General features: G+C 44.8%; 2 protein-coding genes across 2 annotated transcripts; both read left to right on the top strand.

The window, feature by feature from the left end:
* The first annotated feature begins 882 nt into the window (after window positions 1-882).
* Window positions 883-10,829, top strand: Hrgl1 (histidine-rich glycoprotein like 1). The gene is given in 7 exon segments (NM_001329900.1): window positions 883-1,107; window positions 3,027-3,137; window positions 3,757-3,847; window positions 5,442-5,608; window positions 6,995-7,075; window positions 8,647-8,748; window positions 9,951-10,829. Coding segments are annotated over 7 exon segments (1,548 nt in total). The 5' UTR covers window positions 883-924; the 3' UTR covers window positions 10,764-10,829.
* Window positions 10,830-15,916: 5,087 nt separating this feature from the next.
* On the top strand, window positions 15,917-25,943 carry Hrgl1 (histidine-rich glycoprotein like 1). The gene is made up of 7 exons (XM_087577373.1): window positions 15,917-16,196; window positions 18,117-18,227; window positions 18,847-18,937; window positions 20,535-20,701; window positions 22,086-22,166; window positions 23,737-23,838; window positions 25,074-25,943. Exons 1-7 carry the CDS (start codon window positions 15,981-15,983, stop codon window positions 25,869-25,871), a joined length of 1,566 nt encoding a protein of 521 aa, XP_087433499.1. The 5' UTR covers window positions 15,917-15,980; the 3' UTR covers window positions 25,872-25,943.
* Window positions 25,944-26,375: the final 432 nt, after the last annotated feature.

The following is a 26,375-nucleotide window of genomic DNA, read 5'->3' as shown; positions in this document are numbered from 1 at the left end:
GTGGCCTTGTTGGTGTGAATATGGCCTTATTAGAGGAAGTGTGTCACTCGGGATGAGCTTTGACATTTCAAAAGCCCAAGCCAGGCCCAGTGGCTCTCTCTTTTTGCTGCCTGTGGATCCAGATGTAGAACTTTCAGTGACATCTCAATACCATGTCCACCTGTGCAGGCCACCGTGATCCCCACAATGATGATGGATTAAACCTGTGAAATGGAAGCAAGCTCCAATTAAGTGTTTTTTTTTTCATAAAAGTTGCAATGGTCATGGTGTCTCTTCACAGCAATAGAACAGTCACTAAGGCAGAAGGGTTCTACAGCATCACACAGTAAGGGTTAGAAATATCCATCAGGGGGTTGGGGATTTAGCTCAGTGGTAGAGCGCTTGCCTAGGAAGCGCAAGGCCCTGGGTTCGGTCCCCAGCTCCGAAAAAAAGAACCAAAAAAAAGATGTCCATCAGATTTCACAGTCACTGCTGAAGGTCATGCCCTTCAAGAGTCAGGGCTTTGAATGTGTTACCCCCCCCTCATATAATTCGGCTGTGCTCCACTGAGGAATTTTAGCACCATAATCCACAAAAAGCAGCTGGCTATAGAGATTTCCAAATGAGACAAGTAAAAGAAAACTTACTCCCAATTCCATCCCCCATGCCCACACAATAAATACTTAGGGTCAAATGCACCCTGAGTCAGTTGTCTACCCGATATAGCGTATTGCACAAATGATGGTTTTACCCACGCATCAGTGTTGGGTCTTAACTTTCTCTACACTAATCATTTACAGACTGTTGACAGATATTTGAACCTGGGGTCAAAGTGAACATGCCCAGTTATACAACAAAAGATCTATAAAGACCTTTATCAACTGAGTGTGAGTCACTGTAGCATTCTCCACTATGGTGGACCACAGCCGAGGATGGTTTTGCACCATGAAGGTGCTCACCACAGCATTGCTTCTAGTCACCCTGCAGTGTTCCCATGCCCTGAGTCCCACCAACTGTGATGCCTCCAAGCCTTTGGCTGAGAAAGTTCTAGACTTGATCAATAAAGGGCGGAGGAGTGGCTATACTTTTCAGCTGCTGCGGGTCTCTGATGCCCACTTGGACAGAGTGGTAAGACATGGCCAATGGAGGATTGGAGCTGGGAGACAACGTGTCAGGGGCAATGGGGACTGGAGTCCCAGAGCAGGCTGCTTTGCACAATTGACAACTTTAGCCAGGTTTCCTGTTTAGTTTCTGAAGCGGACTCTGAGTTGTTGGGTTTGCCTCTAAACTAATCTTGGTTATTGGCACGTCAGTAACCATGCATCCGGCTGCGACTATTCGGAAGCACTGTAGATCCTGTAGAATACTGGGAACTTTGAAAAGAAAACTAGAATTAGTTGTGCTCCTCAGAAAAGATAATAGCCTGAAAAATTCAAATTTCAACTGTGAAAGACAGGATAGGTTTGTGACCATATACATTCCCAAGATATTGGGGCGACACAATGACAGATCTTTTAATTCTGAAAGGGAAATACGGTGGTGGGTTCTGGAGGTTAGAGGGATTTGAACAGGTGAATTCTATCTCCACATGTCCTTGAGGTGAGCAGGGAATCTGAAAGTGACCTACTGCACAGGAATGGAATAAGCAGGTAGGGATTATAGAAGTTCAGTGAGGTTCTGGAGTTCAGTGTGAAGTTGGAAGAGAATATGGGCTTATCTTGAAGCCAAGCAAGCTTACTGTCTTCATTTAAATTCTATGGTTGTTTAGACCAGATTTGATAGTGTAATCGGGACTACAGAGCGATGCTGTTTCCTCCCACTGCAGCAATAACAGTACCAACAACAATGATAACAATTTCGTACATTTTCTACAATGGAACGTCTGAAGGCAGGAAGCCAGACCCCGGGCAACTGCAGATGACACACAAAGCATTTCATACTTTTTACAGCACTGGAGATGGGGAGGCACTGCCAAATGCAGAAATCAGGAACACAGAACTTAAGGCAACAAACAATGTAATAGCCATGTGTCACACATTTGTCTGACACAGGATGAAAGTGAAGGTGCTACCTCTGAATGGCAGTACAGAAAGGCTGGAGAAGGGGACACAATGAGACTCAGGGGACAGAGGCAGGTGATAGGGACATGAACAAAGAGTTCGTTTGCATATCCAGGAATGCAGAAACGAGGACCAGATCAAGGCAGTGGTCAAAATACAGGCTAGGCAAGACATGAGACATTTCAAGGAAAGACCACTCAGCCTTGTTTATGACTGGCTAAGGGGAAAACTGGTGATTGCAAGATGTATTTGTATTTTTCCTTGCTTGTTTTGTTCTGCTGCTGTTCTCTGCTGCTAAGGAGGGAAAGACAGTTCAGGCACAGAGGACAGGACCACAAATACAGACCAGAGGAGGTGGTAGTTATTTGTCACTCTTAACTCTGGGCTTGAACTTTCAACACCTACCCAAACCAATGGGCCATTTAGTGGCAGCTTTTTAAAGGTGAGAGAAGAAACCTCTCGATCCACAGTAGTGCATGCCTGTAATTCAGCACTTGGGACTGTGAAGCACAAAGGTAAGTTCAAAGCCAGCCTGGGTTCTTACATCCTGGAGTCCTGTTCTTTAAAAAGAAAAAGAATGAACAATGGACAGAGAAATGGAAAGTGGAAGGAAGAAGAGAGAAAGAAAGGGAAGGGGTCAGGAAGGAAGGAAGGAGAGTGTGTGAGAATAGAGGGAAAGAAAGTAAAGGGAAAGGAAGAGATTGCTTTTATTAAAAATAAAAACAGGGGCCTGGAAGGTGGCTGCTTTCCAGAAGTCCGGGGTTCAATTCTCAGCACCCATCTCAGAACTGTCTAGAACTCCAATTCCAGGGGATCTAACACCCTCACACAGAGATACAAACAGGCAAAATGACCAATGTATAGAAAATAAGAATAGATAAATCATTAAAAAATAAAATGAACAACAAGAACAACAAAATAAACCAAAACAAAAAGATCTCTGTGTCCCTGCATCCTCCTGACCTGTCCCTTCCTTGTTACCCTTAGGAAACTGCCACCATCTACTACTTAGTTTTAGATGTGATAGAATCTGACTGTTGGGTCCTCTCCACAAAAGCCCAGGATGAGTGTCGTCCAGCCAGGTGGACATCTGAGATAGTAAGTAACTGGGGCCACTAGGTTCCTCACATCATTCTTCTATCCAATCCACTCACTCACGGGAGACACATGCTGGGCTAGACAGTGGGAAAAGCTGCTGGCATCTTAAGATTCATGAAGATGATCTTAACCTTCAATTGTTCTCTCGTGGCTCCTTGAGATAGCGCCATTACCTTCAAGTCCCGCGCAAATCAGCAAACATCCTTAGACATCAATCCGCTGAACTCTGAAGGGAGAGAGTGTGAGTAAATGGAGTCCAATGTCGTTTAAAAAAACACAGCCTATGAATTAATGAGCTGGGAATTGTGTGCGGTGAAGACTGACTTTGTTGGTGGTAACGGCTGTAATTGCAGTGAGGAATTAGGTCTTGTCTTGGGTATGAGGCTGGATATTGAGGCCAGGCTCCCTTCACAGGTGAGAGTACAAAGGAATGAGCAGACACAGGATGCCAAACCCAGAAGTTCAAGTTTTATACACCAAGGGGCTCTATCTAGTGCTGCCTCCTTTGAAAACATATGGGGTGTGGTCACATCCCATTGCTCTCATAAGGGTTTGGGGTGCCAATGGTGTGCAGTACACAGTCTGTGATGAGGTTGATGGGAATCCTCTTGTCTTACAGGTGATTGGACAGTGTAAGGTAATAGCCACAAGATACTCAAATGAGTCTCAAGATCTTAGCGTGAATGGCTATAACTGCACCATGAGATCCGGTAAGGTCATCTGCGGAGTTGCTAACTGATTCCAAGTGAATGTAGAACTCGGTCATACAGTGGTGTGGATTAGGTAACAGGGTGGTGGAATGGGAGCTGACTGGTGCCTTCAGTGCCGTTGAGATGGAATCTTGTCTTCACTGTGTCTAGATTTTGCCTTCCAGGTCATGCCATTGAACTTCAGCCAGCTCCAACTATTTTATCTCCAGGATCATTGTGAGCTGGGGAGCAGGTTACTTACTCTGATTAGGTTTTGTCATTTAGAATTCTTACTGAAGTTGAATAGAATGAGTTACGCTTTGCAGAATACGGAGCACTTGCTGAGAATTGGCTTCAACAGTTAAGAGTTCTAGGTCCTAGTGTATAAAGTAGTCATACGCTGTGCTACAGAGATCCAATCATTCCATCTAATCTCACACGAGGCTATGAAGTAAATGTTGTGGAACTTTTTATTGCAGAGATAAAAATAATTGGGGTTGGGCTGGAGAGATGGCTCAGTGGTTAAGAGCACTGACTGCTCTTCCAGAGGTCATGAGTTAAATTCCCAGCAACCACATGGTGGCTCACAACCATCTGTAATGGTATCTGGTGCCCTCTTCTAGCCTGCAGTCACATATGCAGGCAGAATGCTGTACATAAAAATAAATAAATAAATCTTTAAAAAAAATAATTGGGACTGGCAAAGATTCCAAGGTGTGTTCTCAGAAGCACACTGAGGCATGACAAAGAATGCTACATCTACGTTTCTACAGCGCTGATGCTAGAGTGCACATTCTTTTTTTTTTTCCTTTCTTTTTTCTTTTTATTCGGAGCTGGGGACCGAACCCAGGACCTTGGGCTTGCTAGGCAAGCACTCTGCCACTGAGCTAAATCCCTACCCCGATAGTGCACATTCCTAAGTATTTTAATATTTTCTCCAAAAGAATTAGGTTTGTTAGATGAGATGGAGTTTCTCTGTTTATCTCTGTTTGTCCTGGAACTCACTTTGTAGAGTAGGCTGGCCTTGAACTCACAGAGATCTGCGTGCCTCTGCCTCCTGAGTGCTAGGATTAAAGGCATGGCCACTTCTGCCCAGCTAAGTTGAGCAGTGGAAATTGCTTTTAAAAAGAAGCAAGGCATGGTATTACAGACCTGTATTCCTAGCACGCCAGAAGACCATAGTATGAGTCTGAGGGCAGCCTCAGGGCGATTCCCTGTGGGCAAAAGGAAAGGGAACACACACTCAGAAAGAGGGGAGGTTGAGGGAGGGAGGGAGGGAGGGAGGGAGGGAGGGAGGGAGGGAGGGAAATTGCGCTCAACCATTTTCTGTAGCTTTAACTTTAAGCTGCCATTCTCTCCTTGACAAAGATAGGAAGCCTAGATTAAAGCAGCACTTGTGAAGGCTGGAGTGGGTGTGGCCTCATGGATGCAGCAGGGAAAATAGCTGTTATCCCGCCAATTGTCTCTTGAGTTACTTTAACCTTCAGTTAGTCCGTCTGTAATAATAGTAATAACTCTCAGGGAAGGGCTTACATGTTCTGTGTTCTGACCTGGCTTCGACGTTGCCACTTCCAACTCTGACCCTGTGGCATCGCTGTCTTTCTCCTTTCTCTAGTCTCTTCAGCACTTAGCAACACCAAAGACAGTCCTGTACTCTTCGACTTCTTTGAGGATTCCGAGCCCTACAGAAAGCTAGCCCGGAAAGCCCTCGACAAGTACAAAGCGGAGAATGGTGACTTTGCCTCATTCAGAGTGGAACGAGCTGAAAGGGTTATAAGAGGGGTGAGTTCCCACTACCTCAGCGTGTCGGGTGTGAGCTGAGCAGCAGGCCCTGTACACCGGCCTCACCTAGGCAGCTCCTTTGAAATTGTTGCAGCCTTTGATACTCAGTAAACAACAATCCCATAAACTCCTTGTATTGAAGAGATACGAGATAAGGGATAAGGATAGAATTATTATCTGACAGGAAAAAGAAGCCAAAGGAAAGGCAAGAGCATTATTGGATTATTTGAACACTAAAAACTATCCAATGTTAGCCTCCTTATGGTAGAATACTGAGTCTTGGGAAATGAGCCTGACCATGACCAGCTTTAGAGCTGAGGCTAAATGTCTCTGCCTGATAGATCCAGAATATTAGTGCCTCCCACTGAGGGCTGTCATGTGGAACAGCCAGATAATGCTTTGGCTTTTGTTTCTTTTAAATATGTACTTTTAAGATTTGTTTATTTGTCAGAGAGAGAGAGAGAGAGAGAGAGAGAGAGAGAGAGACAGACAGAGACAGAGACAGAGACAGAGACAGAGACAGAGAGACAGGGAGAGAGAGACAGAGAGAGACAGAGACAGAGAGAGACAGAGAGTGCTCAGAGGCCAGAAGAGGGCATTGGATCTCCTGATGGGGAGTTGAACTGGTCCTTTGAAAGAACAGTATGTACTCTTAACTACTGAAATATCTCTCCCCAGCCTCTGCCAAGGTTTTGAAAAGGGAAAATCAAATATATCACAGTATTTCAAGCAATGGGATGCATATAATGTGGTAGCCTGTGCAGAATGTTCTGACCTGACAGGCACTGGCAGGAGGGCAGAAGAAGGTTGCAAAACAATACTTGGCATACGAGCCCATGTTTGTGAAGTCTTTGAACATCTGCACACTCCTACACGTGGACAAAGCCTGTTGGAGAAACGCATGAAACCAGTGGGAATAGGGCTGGGGAGATGGCTCCCAGGTTAAGAGCACTGACTGCTCTTCCAGAGGACCTGGGTAGGATTCTAAGATTGGGCATAATGGTTCACAATCAGCTGTGACTCTCAATCCAGATTATCTGACACCGTCTTCTGACCTTGGACAGAAGCATATGCAGGAAGAACTTCTGACACATAAACATAAATAAAACAACAAAGTAGCAGTGACATCCCCAAAAAATGAGGATCTGGGGCTCAGGGAGGGTGTTTTCCCCTGCTATGCTTCTGCCCGTATACTACAGAACTTCTGCAAATGGTGGTTACTATCACTGGCATAATTTATTGTTATTAAGCAGAAACCAAAGGAAAATCACATGTATTCATCATTTTCACTCCCTTAGTGTTTTACAAGATGTCGTACGATGGGTGTCTATTACTTTCCCACTCAGCTTCTATGCTCTTGAAACTGTGTTGATTCCTTTGTTCCAGAGAGGAGGGGAAAGAACCAGCTACTTCATGGAATTCTCGGTGAGGAACTGTTCCACACAACACTTCCCCAGACACCCTCCGGTAAGTGTGACACACCGCCATTTAGAGAGTGCCCACCACCTCAAGGGACTCCTCACACACATGTTCACTGACCAACACTCACACCGCCCTAGAACGTAAGTTCACGTATTCATTCTGATCGGCGGATGGAGAAATGGTTTTAGAATGTATGCGACGTGATATACATAGTACTTAGAACTGAATTTTTCAATTCTTTAAGATGAAAGGTTTAGTGAGCCAATAGCCAGCATATGCTAAGGCCATCTATAACAAGCATGGACACTCGCAGGTATCCCAGGTGACAAGTGACGATGTTACTGTGGTCCTGCCAAGCTTGGTTAGAATCCAGGACTTCTTCCTTAGTCAAATTGACCCATTATCTGCTGAAAGGGCTTACTGACGACGCCCAATATCTCCTCCCTTTAGTCCTTGCCTAGCAGGTATTTGGTCACTGTGATCAGAGAATGACTAATGCACTTGGTATCTTGGTGTTTATAAAGCATCTCCACTATGTTATTATTGTCTGCTGAGCTCCGAGGCAGCCCCACTGTGGAGATGCAAGTGTCTGGCTCAGTTACCCTGGGATGAGGCCTACAATCTTAACCCCCTACTAGTGTACTCTTAGTTGGTTAGTGTTAGCAATGTGGAACTCTGTTCTATTCTCGATCCGAGGGCTTTCCTGGGGTTTAATGGCACATCTGCTGTCTCCAGCCAGAAGGGAAGAGGCATGTGTTGTGTCAACAATTTCACAAGTGGCAAATGCATACTTACATATATACACATTCCAGCTGCTCAACTTTCCTACTTGAGCCGGTTCTAGATTCCTCCTCATCAGCTGCAAAAGACAAATACTCTGCTGTGTTTGTGCGGCACTGAAAACCTACTGCAGCGTCATAAAGTCTGGAGAAGGAGAAGCTAGCAGCCTCCCCTCACTGAACTAAAGCCGTTTGTCCCTGTGGGAATCCCACTCACTTACAAACACAGGATTTCAGAACCTTTGTACAATTTATTTCCCACTGCTGGGAACTGGCAAGTCCACATTCATATAGGTCTCTTTGAACCTCAAAACTGTCCAGACAACCTCAATGCATAGCTTTTTCTAGAAATGAATTGTCTTCTTGTCCTTTGACAAATGGGGTTAGGGGTTTCCAGAACACAGAGTGTCAGCTAGTGAGAGCCAGCAGACACTCATGTTAACAGGACTCAAGCAAACCCATCTTTGTAGTGGCTCTGCCCTTCCCAGCACTTGCAAGTTACATAAATCTGTCTTCAATAGCATTTCCCTTCCCCCAGGCACAAGCAACCCAGGTCTTTATTGCAGAAACACTGGCCTAAGGGTAGCATAGACATTTGTCTCTAGGAGGGGGCATGTGTCCCTAGGACTACATACAGATGGACAGTGCATCTGTTCGTGGAGAAACCCACAGAAGTCTGATAAAATCCTGTGGAAGATACAGACCTAGACACTTTCCTCTTATTCATTTAAAGCTTTTCCTTGGCTGGAAATGTTGACAGCCATGCGGACACACACTGTATGGACCCATTCACTGTATATTCCTCTTGCACATGCTAATAGCCATTTCCCTTTGAAGGTCTTTGGATTGTGCAGAGTAGTTTTGACCTACAGTACAGAAGCCTCTGACTTGGAAACCCCAGAATACACTGACCTGATCTGTGAAGTCTTCAACACTGAGGTGGGTTGGCTGAACAGCCCTCATTATGAGCAGGACCAGACCAAGAGATAATCTCTCGAATAGTACATTTGGTTCTTTTGCCTCTTACGATGTGTGTGTGTGTGTGTGTGTGTGTGTGTGTGTGTGTGTGCGCGTGTGTGTGTAAGAGAAAGAGACAGAGTCAGAGTAGAGATGGCTCCATAGATTTTATTTGCTCGTTTGTTGTTTTATTTTAATTTATTTTTGTTTTTTGAGTCAAGGCTTCACTCTGTAGCATTCTCTAATCTGGAACTCACTATGTAGCATTGTCTAATCTGGAACTCACTCTGTAAACCAAGCTGGCCTGAGACTCAGAGATCTGCCTACTTCTGGCTCCTGAGTGCTGTGACACCTAGCCACACAGACAGCCACATGCCTAGCCTTAACTTTTTTAATTAAAGTCTGTTTCGGTATACAACTGTAGTTCCAACATGTGGGAAGCTGAAGTAGAAAAATAGCCAAGTTCCAGGCCAGGCTGAGCTACAGAGAAAGACTCTGTGTTTTTGTTTGTTTGTTTGTTTAAGCTAAAGCTGAGGGTTTCGAGGTTAAGTTTAGAGGAGCGTATCTTGGCACTGTGTTGGGAATGTCAGATCCATCAAAACTGCTAGCTCAGTAGGCAGTTACTGTTCTTTGATCTCTTTTCATTGAAATGAGAAAAATAAGGTTAACACAATTTTTATAAAGCAGCACCAAAGGACCACTCTTACTTTGACATTAGCTGATTTGTCATACTTCTCTTGGGCAATAATAATGCTATTCAACAACAGATTCCTTTTTTATTTTGAATGTAATTTGATTAGAAAAAAACAAAAATGTAAGAACCAGAGCTGGAGAGATGGCTCTGCAGTTATGTTATTTGATGCTCTTCAAGAGGACCCAGCCCCACATGGCAGCTCATGGCTGTTTTTAGTTCCAGTTCTAGATTTATGCCTTCTTCTGGCCTCCACAAACACTACACACACACACACACACACACACACACACACACACACACACACAGAGTACACGGACATACACGCAGGCAAACCCCTACATATTATGAAATAGTTAATGTTTTAAAAATACAATGGCTTTTTTGGTTTCCTATGTCTTAGATCAATTTGTGAAATCTTTGAGAGCCTGCAGTCCAGCCTAAAATCTAGCTTCCAACATAATTATATTCACGTTTCTGTGTCCTTTACCAGGATCTTAAAAACAGGAGTGACATGAAACCCCATCGGGGCCATGAGCATCCTCATTGTGACAAACATCTGTGTAAGCTCAGTGGACCCAGGGACCATCATCATACCCATAAGACACATGAAATTGGATGCCCACCACCACCAGAAGGAAAAGATAACTCAGACAGACCACCCCTTCAAGAAGGAGCCCTTCCACAAATGCTCCCTGGCCATTCTGGTCCTTCTGGTACCAACAGGAGCCATAGACCCCCTCATAATCACAGTTGTAATGAGCATCCTTGCCATGGACAGCATCCCCATGGACACCACCCTCATGGTCAGCATCCCCATGGACACCACCCTCATGGTCAGCATCCCCATGGACACCACCCTCATGGTCAGCATCCCCATGGACACCACCCCCATGGTCACCATCCTCATGGTGACCATCCCCATGGACACCACCCCCATGGACATGATTTCCTTGACTATGGACCTTGTGACCCACCCTCCAATAGCCAAGAACTCAAGGGTCAGTATCATCGGGGACATGGTCCACCACACGGACACTCAAGGAAAAGAGGGCCAGGTAAAGGACTCTTTCCTTTCCACCAACGACAAATCGGATATGTCTACCGACTCCCTCCACTGAATGTAGGTGAAGTTCTCACTCCTCCTGAAGCCAATTTCCCCATCTTCTCTTTGCCAAATTGCAACAGACCCCCACAACCAGAGATTCGGCCCTTCCCTCAGACAGCCTCAAAGTCCTGTCCAGGGAAATTTGAGGGTAAGTTTCCACAAGTTTCCAACTTTTTTGAACATACGCCTCCAAAATAAAACCTGATTTCTTGGTAGGGGAAAGAGTACAATATTCTGAATAAATAAAATATGACCAGTTAGAAATGAAAAGTGTAATTACTTTGTAACTTTGGTTTCATACATAGGGGAGTATGGGAAAGAAGCCAGAATGAGACAGGAGGACAAATGGAAACAAGAGGAAAGATGTCTTAGTCAGGGTTTCTATTCCTGCACAAAACATCATGACCAAGAAGCAAGATGGGGAAGGACGGGTCTATTCAGCTTACACTGCCACATGGCTGCTCATTACCAAAAGAAGTCAGGATTGGAACTCATACAAAGTAGGAACGTAGATGCAGAAGTTGATGCAGAGGGTATGGAGGAGGAATGTTGCTCACTGGCTTGCCTCCCCTGGCTTGTTCAGCCTGCTTTCTTTTTCTCTTTCTTTTTCCTTTTTGTTTCTGTTTTCTTTTTTACATCATTTTTATTAGATATATTTCTTTATTTACATTTCAAATGTTATTCCCTTTCCTGGTTTCCTGCCCAAAAGCCCCCCTATTCCTTCTCCCTCCCCCATAAGGGTGTCCCGGCCATGGACCCCGCCTCACCAGCACCCCCGACATTCCCCTCCACACTGGAGGTCCAACCTTGGCAGGACCAAGGGCTTCCCCTTCCACTGGTGCTCCAACAAGGCTATTCTCTGCTACATATGCAGTTGGAGCCCTGGATCAGTCCATGTATAGTCTTTTGGTAGTGGTTTAGTCCCTGGAAGCTCTGGTTGGTTGGCATTGTTGTTCTTATGGGGTTGCAAGCCCCTTCAGCTCCTTCATTCCTTCCTCTAATTCCCCCCCCCAGGGGGTCCTGTTCTCAGTTCAGTGATTTGCTGCTAGCATTGACCTCTGTATTGGACATGCTCTGGATGTGTCTCTCAGGAGAGATCTATATCCAGTCCCTTTCAGCATGCACTTTTTAGCTTCATCAATTTTATGTAGTTTTAGTGGCTGTATATATTTATGGGCCACATGTAGGGCAGGCTCTGAATGGCCATTCCTTCAGTATCCACTCTAAACTCTGCCTCCATATCTCTTCCTATGGATATTTTTGTTCCCCTTTTTAAGAAAGAGTGGGAGCATCCGCATTTGGTCATCCTTCTTCTTGAGCTTCCTGTAGATTGAGTAATTCAAGCTTTTGGGCTAATATTCACTTATCACTGAGTGCATAGCAAGTATGTTTTTCTGTGATTGGGTTTCCTCACTCAGGATGATATTTTCTAGTTCATTCCATTTGCCTATGAATTTCAATACTCTGCCATCAGCAGCAGGTGTGCTATGTCATTCTTGCTGTCCACAGGAGTGATGGCAAGAGTGAGCCACCAGGTTTCAGGAGCCTAGAAGAGCATGTAGCATACACATGAGCTTAGGCTCTCCCAGGACGATGCTATTGGTCTAGTTGTCCTGGAGTGTTTCATGTGGGATGTGGTGTTTCTCCAACCCCATCATAGGAAGACATGGGCTCTCTGTTCTACCTCACGCTGGACGTCTTAGAGACTGGCTGCCACTTGCTCTGCAGGAAGGCACCTGTATCTTCCCTCATCCCTGTCTGTCTGCCATGAGTCTGAATCCATGCCTGCCTAAAGGCTGTCTTGTAAATCTGTCTGTCTCCATCTCTCTGTGTGTCCCGAACAAGGAGATTCTGGTTTGAATTTATTGAAGATGGCAAAAATTTCACATGAGGAAAGAAGGAATTCTTTACAGAGATCTTTAACAGAGTTTGACAAGGGACTAAGTCACCAAGTCCAACTGACCCAGAAAATAAACAGTATTACAACATCTTTGTTTCTCAAGCAATATCCGTATGTTGCATCTAACATTTATTGTGGATTATATAAGGAGTTCCACCTGCAAACACTCGTGCTTTACTCATGGGCCAGGGGCATGAGGAGTATATATGTTAGAACCACAGCCATGCATTAGCTTAGATTCATTTCACCCAGGCGGTGGTGGCACACACACCTTTAATCCCAGCACTTGGAAGGCACAGGCAGGTAAATCTCTGAGTTCTTGGATAGCCAGGGCTACTTGTAGAAATCCTGTTTCAAAAAACCAACCAAACAAACCAACAAATAGTTGACTTCCTACACAGAGAAGCCCTGTCTCCAAACAAACAAAGAAAACGAAAACAAGAAATTGGTTTCATGGGAAATCCAAAGCAAAATAAGTATGATTGTTACACTGTCCTCTTAAAATCATGTTAAGCAAACAGGCTGAGTAGTAGAATAGCAGTCTTAGGTCTTAAGAGACTACAAAGTTTATTATTAACTCTGGCTGTGAGGCCCAGAAGGAGTTCTAGTGTCTTAGCATCGAGGAGATATTTTTTCTTTTTTTCTCTGTTACATTTATTTATTTATTCAATTTACATCCCAATCACTGCCCCCCTCTTCCTGGTCCCCCCTTACACAATTCCTCCCCTCTTTCCCCATTTCCATTCTCCTATGAGACGGTGGAGAACCCTTCCCACTTCCCCCAGTATCCCTTGTGCATCAAGTCTCTGCAGGACTAGGTGAGTCTTCATTCACTGAAGCCAGACAAGGCACCCCAGTTATAAGAATGAGATCCAATAGGCAGGCAACAGGTTTCAGGACAGCCCCTGCTCCAGTTGTTGAGGGAACCTACGTAAAGAACACACTGCTCATCTGTTGCATATGTGCAGGGAGGCCTAGGTCCAGCCTATGTATGTTCTTTGGTTTGTGGGTCAATCTCTGAGAGCCCCAAGTTAGTTAACAGGTTAGTTAACTCTGTTGGTCTTCCTGTGGGGTTCCTGTCCCCTTCAGAGCCTCCAATCCTTTCCCCAATCCTTCCATAAGACTCCCTGAGTTCTGTCCAACGTTTGCCTGAGGGTCTCTGCATCTGTTTCAGTCAGCTGCTGGGTGGAGTCTCTTGGAGGAAAGTCATGCTAGGCTCCTTTCTGCAAGCATGACAGAGTATCATTACTAGAGTCAGAGATTGGTGTTTGCCCATGGGATGGGTCGAGATATTTTCAAAATACTGTATCGCCACATATGGACTCCATCACTGTGTCTCTGTCTTAGTTTCTTTTGTGTCTTTGACTCCATACATAAGCCCAGTCCTTCTCAGCCTTGACAACACTTTGGAATGATCTGGGAAGTTGAGGACTGCCCTGGCTTGGATCCACCACTAATTCTAAACGAGGGGATCTGTGCAACTACAGTGATAGTTTTCTTCTGGGTGTGAAACCCAGGACTTTGTGCATGCTCGGCAAGAGTCTTCCACCAAGAAGAACCTCCAGTCCAACACCAGGATTTTTCCTAAAGTTCTTTGAATGCTTCTAACATGAAGGCAAGGTTTGTCACCATTGCTGCAGGTCTTCACTGTAGAGAAAGTTTGGGAAGAGGCGAAATGCTGTAGTGACACTACATACAGCAGTGAGCAGAAAACCTAGGCAGGATCTCTTAGGTTCCTTCTGAAACTGCAACCCCTACAAACACGGAGGCTGCACACTGTGGAGGGGTTGGATAGAGGTTGCTGCCTTCAGCCCTGTGCCCAGTGAGAGGCCCTTACCCAAATGGGATAGGTCCACAATGTCTCAGCCCTTATCTGTCTCACCAGTGTCTTCTTTCGTATGATTTGCTTTAAGGGACACAAGTAACGAGCATGGCATGGGAGGGTCCCTAGTTGTAGGACAAATGATAGTAAGTGATATCCATTACTCTGCATTTATGCTGTGCCCAACATTTCACCGACTGAAATAGACATGGCTTCTTATTCATTGCACAGCATCACCAAGAACTATCAATTCACATTTTATAAATAAAAAAGTCTAAGAGTGAAAGGATGTGGTGGTTTGAATAAAAATGCCACCCCTCTGTGCTGGATATTTTTATGTCCACCTGACACAAGCTAACATGATCTGAGAGGAGGGAACCTCCATGAAATGAAGAAAATGCCTCCATGAGATTGGGTTATAGGCAGACCTGTATTTTTCTTAATTAGTGCTTGATGAGGATGGGCCCAGCTTATTGTTGGTGGGGCCACCCAGGTTTGTTGGTCCTGGGTTCTATAAGAAAGCACACAGAGTAAGCCATAAGGAGCAATCCAGTAGACAGCACTCCTCCAGGGTCTCTGTATCAACCCCTGCCTCCAGTTCCTTGTGCTGAGTTCCTGTTCTGACTTGCTTCAGAGATGAGTGTTGATATAGAAATGTGAACTAAATAAACCCTTTTCTCCCCAAGTTGCTTTTGGTCATGATGTTTTATCACAGCAATAGGAACTCAGTTAAGTCACCCTCATTGGTTCATGTATCGTGGAATGCTTAGTCATCAGCATACTTGAGAATGATTGGGCGAAGTGGCCTTGTTGGTGTGAATATGGCCTTATTAGAGGAAGTGTGTCACTCGGGATGAGCTTTGACATTTCAAAAGCCCAAGCCAGGCCCAGTGGCTCTCTCTTTTTGCTGCCTGTGTATCCAGATGTAGAACTTTCAGTGACATCTCAATACCATGTCCACCTTGCAGGCCACCGTGATCCCCACAATGATGATGGATTAAACCTGTGAAATGGAAGCAAGCTCCAATTAAGTGTTTTTTTTTTCATAAAAGTTGCAATGGTCATGGTGTCTCTTCACAGGAATAGAACAGTCACTAAGGCAGAAGGGTTCTACAGCATCACACAGTAAGGGTTAGAAATATCCATCAGGGGGTTGGGGATTTAGCTCAGTGGTAGAGCGCTTGCCTAGGAAGCGCAAGGCCCTGGGTTCGGTCCCCAGCTCCGAAAAAAAGAACCAAAAAAAAGATGTCCATCAGATTTCACAGTCACTGCTGAAGGTCATGCCCTTCAAGAGTCAGGGCTTTGAATGTGTTACCCCCCCCCCTCATACAATTCGGCTGTGCTCCACTGAGGAATTTTAGCACCATAATCCACAAAAAGCAGCTGGCTATAGAGATTTCCAAATGAGACAAGTAAAAGAAAACTTACTCCCAATTCCATCCCCCACGCCCACACAATAAATACTTAGGGTCAAATGCACCCTGAGTCAGTTGTCTACCCGATATAGCGTATTGCACAAATGATGGTTTTACCCACGCATCAGTGTTGGGTCTTAACTTTCTCTACACTAATCATTTACAGACTGTTGACAGATATTTGAACCTGGGGTCAAAGTGAACATGCCCAGTTATACAACAAAAGATCTATAAAGACCTTTATCAACTGAGTGTGAGTCACTGTAGCATTCTCCACTATGGTGGACCACAGCCGAGGATGGTTTTGCACCATGAAGGTGCTCACCACAGCATTGCTTCTAGTCACCCTGCAGTGTTCCCATGCCCTGAGTCCCACCAACTGTGATGCCTCCAAGCCTTTGGCTGAGAAAGTTCTAGACTTGATCAATAAAGGGCGGAGGAGTGGCTATACTTTTCAGCTGCTGCGGGTCTCTGATGCCCACTTGGACAGAGTGGTAAGACATGGCCAATGGAGGATTGGAGCTGGGAGACAACATGTCAGGGGCAATGGGGACTGGAGTCCCAGAGCAGGCTGCTTTGCACAATTGACAACTTTAGCCAGGTTTCCTGTTTAGTTTCTGAAGCGGACTCTGAGTTGTTGGGTTTGCCTCTAAACTAATCTTGGTTATTGGCACGTCAGTAACCATGCAGCCGGCTGCAACTATTCGGAAGCACTGTAGATCCCGTAGAATACTGGGAACTTTGAAAAGAAAACTAGAATTAGTTGTGCTCCTCAGAAAAGATAATAGCCTGAAAAATTCAAATTTCAACTGTGAAAGACAGGATAGGTTTGTGACCATATACACTCCCAAGATATTGGGGCGACACAATGACAGATCTTTTAATTCTGAAAGGGAAATACGGTGGTGGGTTCTGGAGGTTAGAGGGATTTGAACAGGTGAATTCTATCTCCACATGTCCTTGAGGTGAGCAGGGAATCTGAAAGTGACCTACTGCACAGGAATGGAATAAGCAGGTAGGGATTATAGAAGTTCAGTGAGGTTCTGGAGTTCAGTGTGAAGTTGGAAGAGAATATGGGCTTATCTTGAAGCCAAGCAAGCTTACTGTCTTCATTTAAATTCTATGGTTGTTTAGACCAGATTTGATAGTGTAATCGGGACTACAGAGCGATGCTGTTTCCTCCCACTGCAGCAATAACAGTACCAACAACAATGATAACAATTTCGTACATTTTCTACAATGGAACGTCTGAAGGCAGGAAGCCAGACCCCAGGCAACTGCAGATGACACACAAAGCATTTCATACTTTTTACAGCACTGGAGATGGGGAGGCACTGCCAAATGCAGAAATCAGGAACACAGAACTTAAGGCAACAAACAATGTAATAGCCATGTGTCACACATTTGTCTGACACAGGATGAAAGTGAAGGTGCTACCTCTGAATGGCAGTACAGAAAGGCTGGAGAAGGGGACACAATGAGACTCAGGGGACAGAGGCAGGTGATAGGGACATGAACAAAGAGTTCGTTTGCATATCCAGGAATGCAGAAACGAGGACCAGATCAAGGCAGTGGTCAAAATACAGGCTAGGCAAGACATGAGACATTTCAAGGAAAGACCACTCAGCCTTGTTTATGACTGGCTAAGGGGAAAACTGGTGATTGCAAGATGTATTTGTATTTTTCCTTGCTTGTTTTGTTCTGCTGCTGTTCTCTGCTGCTAAGGAGGGAAAGACAGTTCAGGCACAGAGGACAGGACCACAAATACAGACCAGAGGAGGTGGTAGTTATTTGTCACTCTTAACTCTGGGCTTGAACTTTCAACACCTACCCAAACCAATGGGCCATGTAGTGGCAGCTTTTTAAAGGTGAGAGAAGAAACCTCTCGATCCACAGTAGTGCATGCCTGTAATTCAGCACTTGGGACTGTGAAGCACAAAGGTAAGTTCAAAGCCAGCCTGGGTTCTTACATCCTGGAGTCCTGTTCTTTAAAAAGAAAAAGAATGAACAATGGACAGAGAAATGGAAAGTGGAGGGAAGAAGAGAGAAAGAAAGGGAAGGGGTCAGGAAGGAAGGAAGGAGAGTGTGTGAGAATAGAGGGAAAGAAAGGAAAGGGAAAGGAAGAGATTGCTTTTATTAAAAATAAAAACAGGGGCCTGGAAGGTGGCTGCTCTTCCAGAAGTCCGGGGTTCAATTCTCAGCACCCATCTCAGAACTGTCTAGAACTCCAGTTCCAGGGGATCTAACACCCTCACACAGAGATACAAACAGGCAAAATGACCAATGTATAGAAAATAAGAATAGATAAATCATTAAAAAATAAAATGAACAACAAGAACAACAAAATAAACCAAAACAAAAAGATCTCTGTGTCCCTGCATCCTCCTGACCTGTCCCTTCCTTGTTACCCTTAGGAAACTGCCACCATCTACTACTTAGTTTTAGATGTGATAGAATCTGACTGTTGGGTCCTCTCCACAAAAGCCCAGGATGAGTGTCTTCCAGCCAGGTGGACATCTGAGATAGTAAGTAACTGGGGCCACTAGGTTCCTCACATCATTCTTCTATCCAATCCACTCACTCACGGGAGACACATGCTGGGCTAGACAGTGGGAAAAGCTGCTGGCATCTTAAGATTCATGAAGATGATCTTAACCTTCAATTGTTCTCTCGTGGCTCCTTGAGATAGCGCCATTACCTTCAAGTCCCGCGCAAATCAGCAAACATCCTTAGACATCAATCCGCTGAACTCTGAAGGGAGAGAGTGTGAGTAAATGGAGTCCAATGTCGTTTAAAAAAACACAGCCTATGAATTAATGAGCTGGGAATTGTGTGCGGTGAAGACTGACTTTGTTGGTGGTAACGGCTGTAATTGCAGTGAGGAATTAGGTCTTGTCTTGGGTATGAGGCTGGATACTGAGGCCAGGCTCCCTTCACAGGTGAGAGTACAAAGGAATGAGCAGACACAGGATGCCAAACCCAGAAGTTCAAGTTTTATACACCAAGGGGCTCTATCTAGTGCTGCCTCCTTTGAAAACATATGGGGTGTGGTCACATCCCATTGCTCTCATAAGGGTTTGGGGTGCCAATGGTGTGCAGTACACAGTCTGTGATGAGGTTGATGGGAATCCTCTTGTCTTACAGGTGATTGGACAGTGTAAGGTAATAGCCACAAGATACTCCAATGAGTCTCAAGATCTTAGCGTGAATGGCTATAACTGCACCATGAGATCCGGTAAGGTCATCTGCGGAGTTGCTAACTGATTCCAAGTGAACGTAGAACTCGGTCATACAGTGGTGTGGATTAGGTAACAGGGTGGTGGAATGGGAGCTGACTGGTGCCTTCAGTGCCGTTGAGATGGAATCTTGTCTTCACTGTGTCTAGATTTTGCCTTCCAGGTCATGCCATTGAACTTCAGCCAGCTCCAACTATTTTATCTCCAGGATCATTGTGAGCTGGGGAGCAGGTTACTTACTCTGATTAGGTTTTGTCATTTAGAATTCTTACTGAAGTTGAATAGAATGAGTTACGCTTTGCAGAATACGGAGCACTTGCTGAGAATTGGCTTCAACAGTTAAGAGTTCTAGGTCCTAGTGTATAAAGTAGTCATACGCTGTGCTACAGAGATCCAATCATTCCATCTAATCTCACACGAGGCTATGAAGTAAATGTTGTGGAACTTTTTATTGCAGAGATAAAAATAATTGGGGTTGGGCTGGAGAGATGGCTCAGTGGTTAAGAGCACTGACTGCTCTTCCAGAGGTCATGAGTTAAATTCCCAGCAACCACATGGTGGCTCACAACCATCTGTAATGGTATCTGGTGCCCTCTTCTAGCCTGCAGTCACATATGCAGGCAGAATGCTGTACATAAAAATAAATAAATAAATCTTTAAAAAAAATAATTGGGACTGGCAAAGATTCCAAGGTGTGTTCTCAGAAGCACACTGAGGCATGACAAAGAATGCTACATCTACGTTTCTACAGCGCTGATGCTAGAGTGCACATTTTTTTTTTCCTTTCTTTTTTCTTTTTATTCGGAGCTGGGGACCGAACCCAGGACCTTGGGCTTGCTAGGCAAGCACTCTGCCACTGAGCTAAATCCCTACCCCGATAGTGCACATTCCTAAGTATTTTAATATTTTCTCCAAAAGAATTAGGTTTGTTAGATGAGATGGAGTTTCTCTGTTTATCTCTGTTTGTCCTGGAACTCACTTTGTAGAGTAGGCTGGCCTTGAACTCACAGAGATCTGCGTGCCTCTGCCTCCTGAGTGCTAGGATTAAAGGCATGGCCACTTCTGCCCAGCTAAGTTGAGCAGTGGAAATTGCTTTTAAAAAGAAGCAAGGCATGGTATTACAGACCTGTATTCCTAGCACGCCAGAAGACCATAGTATGAGTCTGAGGGCAGCCTCAGGGCGATTCCCTGTGGGCAAAAGGAAAGGGAACACACACTCAGAAAGAGGGGAGGTTGAGGGAGGGAGGGAGGAGGGAGGGAGGGAGGGAGGGAGGGAGGGAGGGAGGGAAATTGCGCTCAACCATTTTCTGTAGCTTTAACTTTAAGCTGCCATTCTCTCCTTGACAAAGATAGGAAGCCTAGATTAAAGCAGCACTTGTGAAGGCTGGAGTGGGTGTGGCCTCATGGATGCAGCAGGGAAAATAGCTGTTATCCCGCCAATTGTCTCTTGAGTTACTTTAACCTTCAGTTAGTCCGTCTGTAATAATAGTAATAACTCTCAGGGAAGGGCTTACATGTTCTGTGTTCTGACCTGGCTTCGACGTTGCCACTTCCAACTCTGACCCTGTGGCATCGCTGTCTTTCTCCTTTCTCTAGTCTCTTCAGCACTTAGCAACACCAAAGACAGTCCTGTACTCTTCGACTTCTTTGAGGATTCCGAGCCCTACAGAAAGCTAGCCCGGAAAGCCCTCGACAAGTACAAAGAGGAGAATGGTGACTTTGCCTCATTCAGAGTGGAACGAGCTGAAAGGGTTATAAGAGGGGTGAGTTCCCACTACCTCAGCGTGTCGGGTGTGAGCTGAGCAGCAGGCCCTGTACACCGGCCTCACCTAGGCAGCTCCTTTGAAATTGTTGCAGCCTTTGATACTCAGTAAACAACAATCCCATAAACTTCTTGTATTGAAGAGATATGAGATAAGGGATAAGGATAGAATTATTATCTGACAGGAAAAAGAAGCCAAAGGAAAGGCAAGAGCATTATTGGATTATTTGAACACTAAAAACTATCCAATGTTAGCCTCCTTATGGTAGAATACTGAGTCTTGGGAAAAGAGCCTGACCATGACCAGCTTTAGAGCTGAGGCTAAATGTCTCTACCTGGTAGATCCAGAATATTAGTGCCTCCCACTGAGGGCTGTCATGTGGAACAGCCAGATAATGCTTTGGCTTTTGTTTCTTTTAAATATGTACTTTTAAGATTTGTTTATTTGTCAGAGAGAGAGAGAGAGAGAGAGAGAGAGAGAGAGAGAGAGAGAGAGACAGACAGAGACAGAGACAGAGACAGAGAGACAGGGAGAGAGAGACAGAGAGAGACAGAGACAGAGAGAGACAGAGAGTGCTCAGAGGCCAGAAGAGGGCATTGGATCTCCTGATGGGGAGTTGAACTGGTCCTTTGAAAGAACAGTATGTACTCTTAACTACTGAAATATCTCTCCCCAGCCTCTGCCAAGGTTTTGAAAAGGGAAAATCAAATATATCACAGTATTTCAAGCAATGGGATGCATATAATGTGGTAGCCTGTGCAGAATGTTCTGACCTGACAGGCACTGGCAGGAGGGCAGAAGAAGGTTGCAAAACAATACTTGGCATATGAGCCCATGTTTGTGAAGTCTTTGAACATCTGCACACTCCTACACGTGGACAAAGCCTGTTGGAGAAACACATGAAACCAGTGGGAATAGGGCTGGGGAGATGGCTCCCAGGTTAAGAGCACTGACTGCTCTTCCAGAGGACCTGGGTAGGATTCTAAGATTGGGCATAATGGTTCACAATCAGCTGTGACTCTCAATCCAGATTATCTGACACCGTCTTCTGACCTTGGACAGAAGCATATGCAGGAAGAACTTCTGACACATAAACATAAATAAAACAAAAAAGTAGCAGTGACATCCCCAAAAAATGAGGATCTGGGACTCAGGGAGGGTGTTTTCCCCTGCTATGCTTCTGCCCGTATACTACAGAACTTCTGCAAATGGTGGTTACTATCACTGGCATAATTTATTGTTATTAAGCAGAAACCAAAGGAAAATCACATGTATTCATCATTTTCACTCCCTTAGTGTTTTACAAGATGTCGTACGATGGGTGTCTATTACTTTCCCACTCAGCTTCTATGCTCTTGAAACTGTGTTGATTCCTTTGTTCCAGAGAGGAGGGGAAAGAACCAGCTACTTCATGGAATTCTCGGTGAGGAACTGTTCCACACAACACTTCCCCAGACACCCTCCGGTAAGTGTGACACACCGCCATTTAGGGAGTGCCCACCACCTCAAGGGACTCCTCACACACATGTTCACTGACCAACACTCACACCGCCCTAGAACGTAAGTTCACGTATTCATTCTGATCGGCGGATGGAGAAATGGTTTTAGAATGTATGCGACGTGATATACATAGTACTTAGAACTGAATTTTTCAATTCTTTAAGATGAAAGGTTTAGTGAGCCAATAGCCAGCATATGCTAAGGCCATCTATAACAAGCATGGACACTCGCAGGTATCCCAGGTGACAAGTGACGATGTTACTGTGGTCCTGCCAAGCTTGGTTAGAATCCAGGACTTCTTCCTTAGTCAAATTGACCCATTATCTGCTGAAAGGGCTTACTGACGACGCCCAATATCTCCTCCCTTTAGTCCTTGCCTAGCAGGTATTTGGTCACTGTGATCAGAGAATGACTAATGCACTTGGTATCTTGGTGTTTATAAAGCATCTCCACTATGTTATTATTGTCTGCTGAGCTCCGAGGCAGCCCCACTGTGGAGATGCAAGTGTCTGGCTCAGTTACCCTGGGATGAGGCCTACAATCTTAACCCCCTACTAGTGTACTCTTAGTTGGTTAGTGTTAGCAATGTGGAACTCTGTTCTATTCTCGATTCGAGGGCTTTCCTGGGGTTTAATGGCACATCTGCTGTCTCCAGCCAGAAGGGAAGAGGCATGTGCTGTGTCATCAATTTCACAAGTGGCAAATGCATACTTACATACATACACATTCTAGCTGCTCAACTTTCCTACTTGAGCCGGTTCTAGATTCCTCCTCATCAGCCGCAAAAGACAAATACTCTGCTGTGTTTGTGCGGCCCTGACAACCTACTGCAGCGTCATAAAGTCTGCAGAAGGAGAAGCTAGCAGCCTCCCCTCACTGAACTAAAGCCGCTTGTCCTTGTGGGAATCCCACTCATTTACAAACACTGGATTTCAGAACCTTTGTACAATTTATTTCCCACTGCTGGGAACTGGCAAGTCACATTCATATAGGTCTCTTTGAACCTCAAAGCTGTCCAGGTAGCCTCAATGTGTAGCTTTTTCTAGAAATGAATTGTCTTCTTGTCCTTTGACAAATGGGGTTAGGGGTTTCCAGAACACAGAGTGTCAGCTAGTGAGAGCCAGCAGACACTCATGTTAACAGGACTCAAGCAAACCCATCTTTGTAGTGGCTCTGCCTTTCCCAGCACTTGCAAGTTACATAAATCTGTCTTCAATAGCATTTCCCTTCCCCCAGGCACAAGCAACCCAGGTCTTTATTGCAGAAACACTAGCTTAAGGGTAGCATAGACATTTGTCTCTAGGAGGGGGCATGTGTCCCTAGGACTACATACAGATGGCCAGTGCATCTTTTCATGGAGAAACCCACAGAAGTCTGATAAAATCCTGTGGAAGATACAGACCTGGCCACTTTCTTCTTGTTCATTTAAAGCTTTTTCTTGGCTGGAAATGTTGACAGCCATGCGGACACACACTGTATGGACCCATTCACTGTATATTCCTCTTGCACATGCTAACAGGCATTTCCCTTTGAAGGTCTTTGGATTCTGCAGAGCAGTTTTGTCCTACAGTATAGAAGCCTCTGACTTGGAAACCCCAGAATACACTGACGTGACCTGTGAAGTTGTCAACACTGAGGTGGGTTGGCTGAACAGCTCTCATCATGAGCAGGACCAGACCAAGAGATAATCTCTCGAATAGTACATTTGGTTCATTTGGCTCTAGTGATGTCTCTCTGTGTGTGTGTGTGTGTGTGTGTGTGTGTGTGTGTGTGTGTGTGTGTGTGTGTGCAAGAGAGAGAAAGAGAGAGTCATAGAGTACAAACAGATGGCTCCATAGATTTTATTTGTTTGCTCATTTGTTGTTTTATTTTAATTTTTTTTGAGTCAAGGCTTCACTATGTAGCATTCTCTAATCTGGAACTCACTATGTAGCATTGTCTAATCTGGAACTCACTCTGTAAACCAAGCTGGCCTTAAACTCACAGATCTGCCTACTTCCGGCTCCCGAGTGCTGAGACACCTAGCCACATGGACAACTGCATGCCTAGCCATAGCTTTTTTAATTAAAGTCTGTTTCGGTATACAACTGAAGTTCCAACACGTGGGAAGCTGAAATAGAAAAATAGCCAAGTTCCAGGCCAGGCTGAGCTACAGAGAAAGACTCTGTGTTTTTTGTTTGTTTAAGCTAAAGCTGAGGGTTTGGAGGTTAAGTTTAGAGGAATGTGTCTTGGGACTGTGTTGGGAATGTCAGATCCATCAAAAACTGCTAGTTTAATGGGCAGTTATCATTATTTGATCACTTTTCATTGAAACGAGAAAAATAAGGTTAATACAATTTTTATAAAGCAGCACCAAAGGACCACTCTTACTTTGACATTAACTGATTTGTCATACTTCTCTTGGGCAATAATAATGCTATTCAACAACAGATTCCTTTTTTATTTTAAATGTAATTTGGCTAGAAAAAACAAAAACGTAAGAACCAGAGCCGGAGAGATGGCTCAGAGTATTTGATGTCTTCAAGAGGACATGGCAGCTCATGGCTGTTTGTAGTTCCAGTTCTAGATTTATGCCTTCTTCTGGACTCCACAGACACCACACACACGCACACACACACACACACACACACACACACACACACACACACACACACACACACACACCACAGATACCACACACACACACAGAGTACTCGGACATAAACGCAGGCAAACCCCTACATATTATGAAATAGTTAATGTTTTAAAAATACAATGGCTTTTTTGGTTTCCTATGTCTTAGATCAATTTGTGAAATCTTTGAGAGCCTGCAGTCCAGCCTAAAATCTAACTTCCTACATAATTATATTCACGTTTCTGTGTCCTTTACCAGGATCTTAAAAACAGGAGTGACATGAAACCCCATCGGGGCCATGAGCATCCTCATTGTGACAAACATCTGTGTAAGCTCAGTGGACCCAGGGACCATCATCATACCCATAAGACACATGAAATTGGATGCCCACCACCACCAGAAGGAAAAGATAACTCAGACAGACCACCCCTTCAAGAAGGAGCCCTTCCACAAATGCTCCCTGGCCATTCTGGTCCTTCTGGTACCAACAGGAGCCATAGACCCCCTCGTAATCACAGTTGTAATGAGCATCCTTGCCATAGACAGCATCCCCATGGACACCACCCTCATGGTCAGCATCCCCATGGACACCACCCTCATGGTCAGCATCCCCGTGGACACCACCCTCATGGTCAGCATCCCCGTGGACACCACCCCCATGGTCATCATCCTCATGGTGACCATCCCCATGGACACCACCCCCATGGACATGATTTCCTTGACTATGGACCTTGTGACCCACCCTCCAATAGTCAGTATCATCAGGGACATGGTCCACCACACGGACACTCAAGGAAAAGAGGGCCAGGTAAAGGACTCTTTCCTTTCCACCAACGACAAATCGGATATGTCTACCGACTCCCTCCACTGAATGTAGGTGAAGTTCTCACTCCTCCTGAAGCCAATTTCCCCATCTTCTCTTTGCCAAATTGCAACAGACCCCCACAACCAGAGATTCGGCCCTTCCCTCAGACAGCCTCAAAGTCCTGTCCAGGGAAATTTGAGGGTAAGTTTCCACAAGTTTCCAACTTTTTTGAACATACGCCTCCAAAATAAAACCTGATTTATTGGTAGGGGAAAGAGTACAATATTCTGAATAAATAAAATATGACCAGTTAGAAATGAAAAGTGTAATTACTTTGTAACTTTGGTTTCATTCATAGGGGAGTATGGGAAAGAAGCCAGAATGAGACAGAAGGACAAATGGAAACAAGAGGAAAGATGTCTTAGTCAGGGTTTCTATTCCTGCACAAAACATCATGACCAAGAAGCAAGTTGGGGAAGGATGGGTCTATTCAGCTTACACTGCCACATGGCTGCTCATCACCAAAAGAAGTCAGGATTGGAACTCATACAAAGTAGGAATGTAGATGCAGAAGTTGATGCAGAGGCTATGGAGGAGGAATGTTGCTCACTGGCTTGCCTCCCCTGGGTTGTTCAGCCTGCTTTCATTTCTCTTTCTTTTTCCTTTTTGTTTCTGTTTTCTTTTTTACATCATTTTTATTAGATATATTTCTTTATTTACATTTCAAATGTTATTCCCTTTCCTGGTTTCCTGCC

The sequence above is a fragment of the Rattus norvegicus genome, chromosome 11, assembly GCF_021556685.1.
Source record: "Rattus norvegicus strain SHRSP/BbbUtx chromosome 11, alternate assembly SHRSP_T2T, whole genome shotgun sequence".
NCBI lineage: Eukaryota > Metazoa > Chordata > Mammalia > Rodentia > Muridae > Rattus > Rattus norvegicus.
The sequence above is the reverse complement of the archived record's forward strand: the minus strand, read 5'-3'. Positions and strand labels throughout refer to the sequence as shown.

What these genes read in the sequence shown, in the direction of transcription:
- Hrgl1 (XM_087577373.1), top strand. Translation starts at nt 15,981, where the DNA reads ATGGTGGACCACAGCCGAGGATGGTTTTGCACCATGAAGGTGCTCACC. An exon ending in CTGAAAGGGTTATAAGAGGG is followed by an intron (nt 20,702 to 22,085) that starts GTGAGTTCCCAC and finishes CCTTTGTTCCAG; the next exon opens with AGAGGAGGGGAAAGAACCAG. An exon ending in ACTTCCCCAGACACCCTCCG is followed by an intron (nt 22,167 to 23,736) that starts GTAAGTGTGACA and finishes TTCCCTTTGAAG; the next exon opens with GTCTTTGGATTCTGCAGAGC.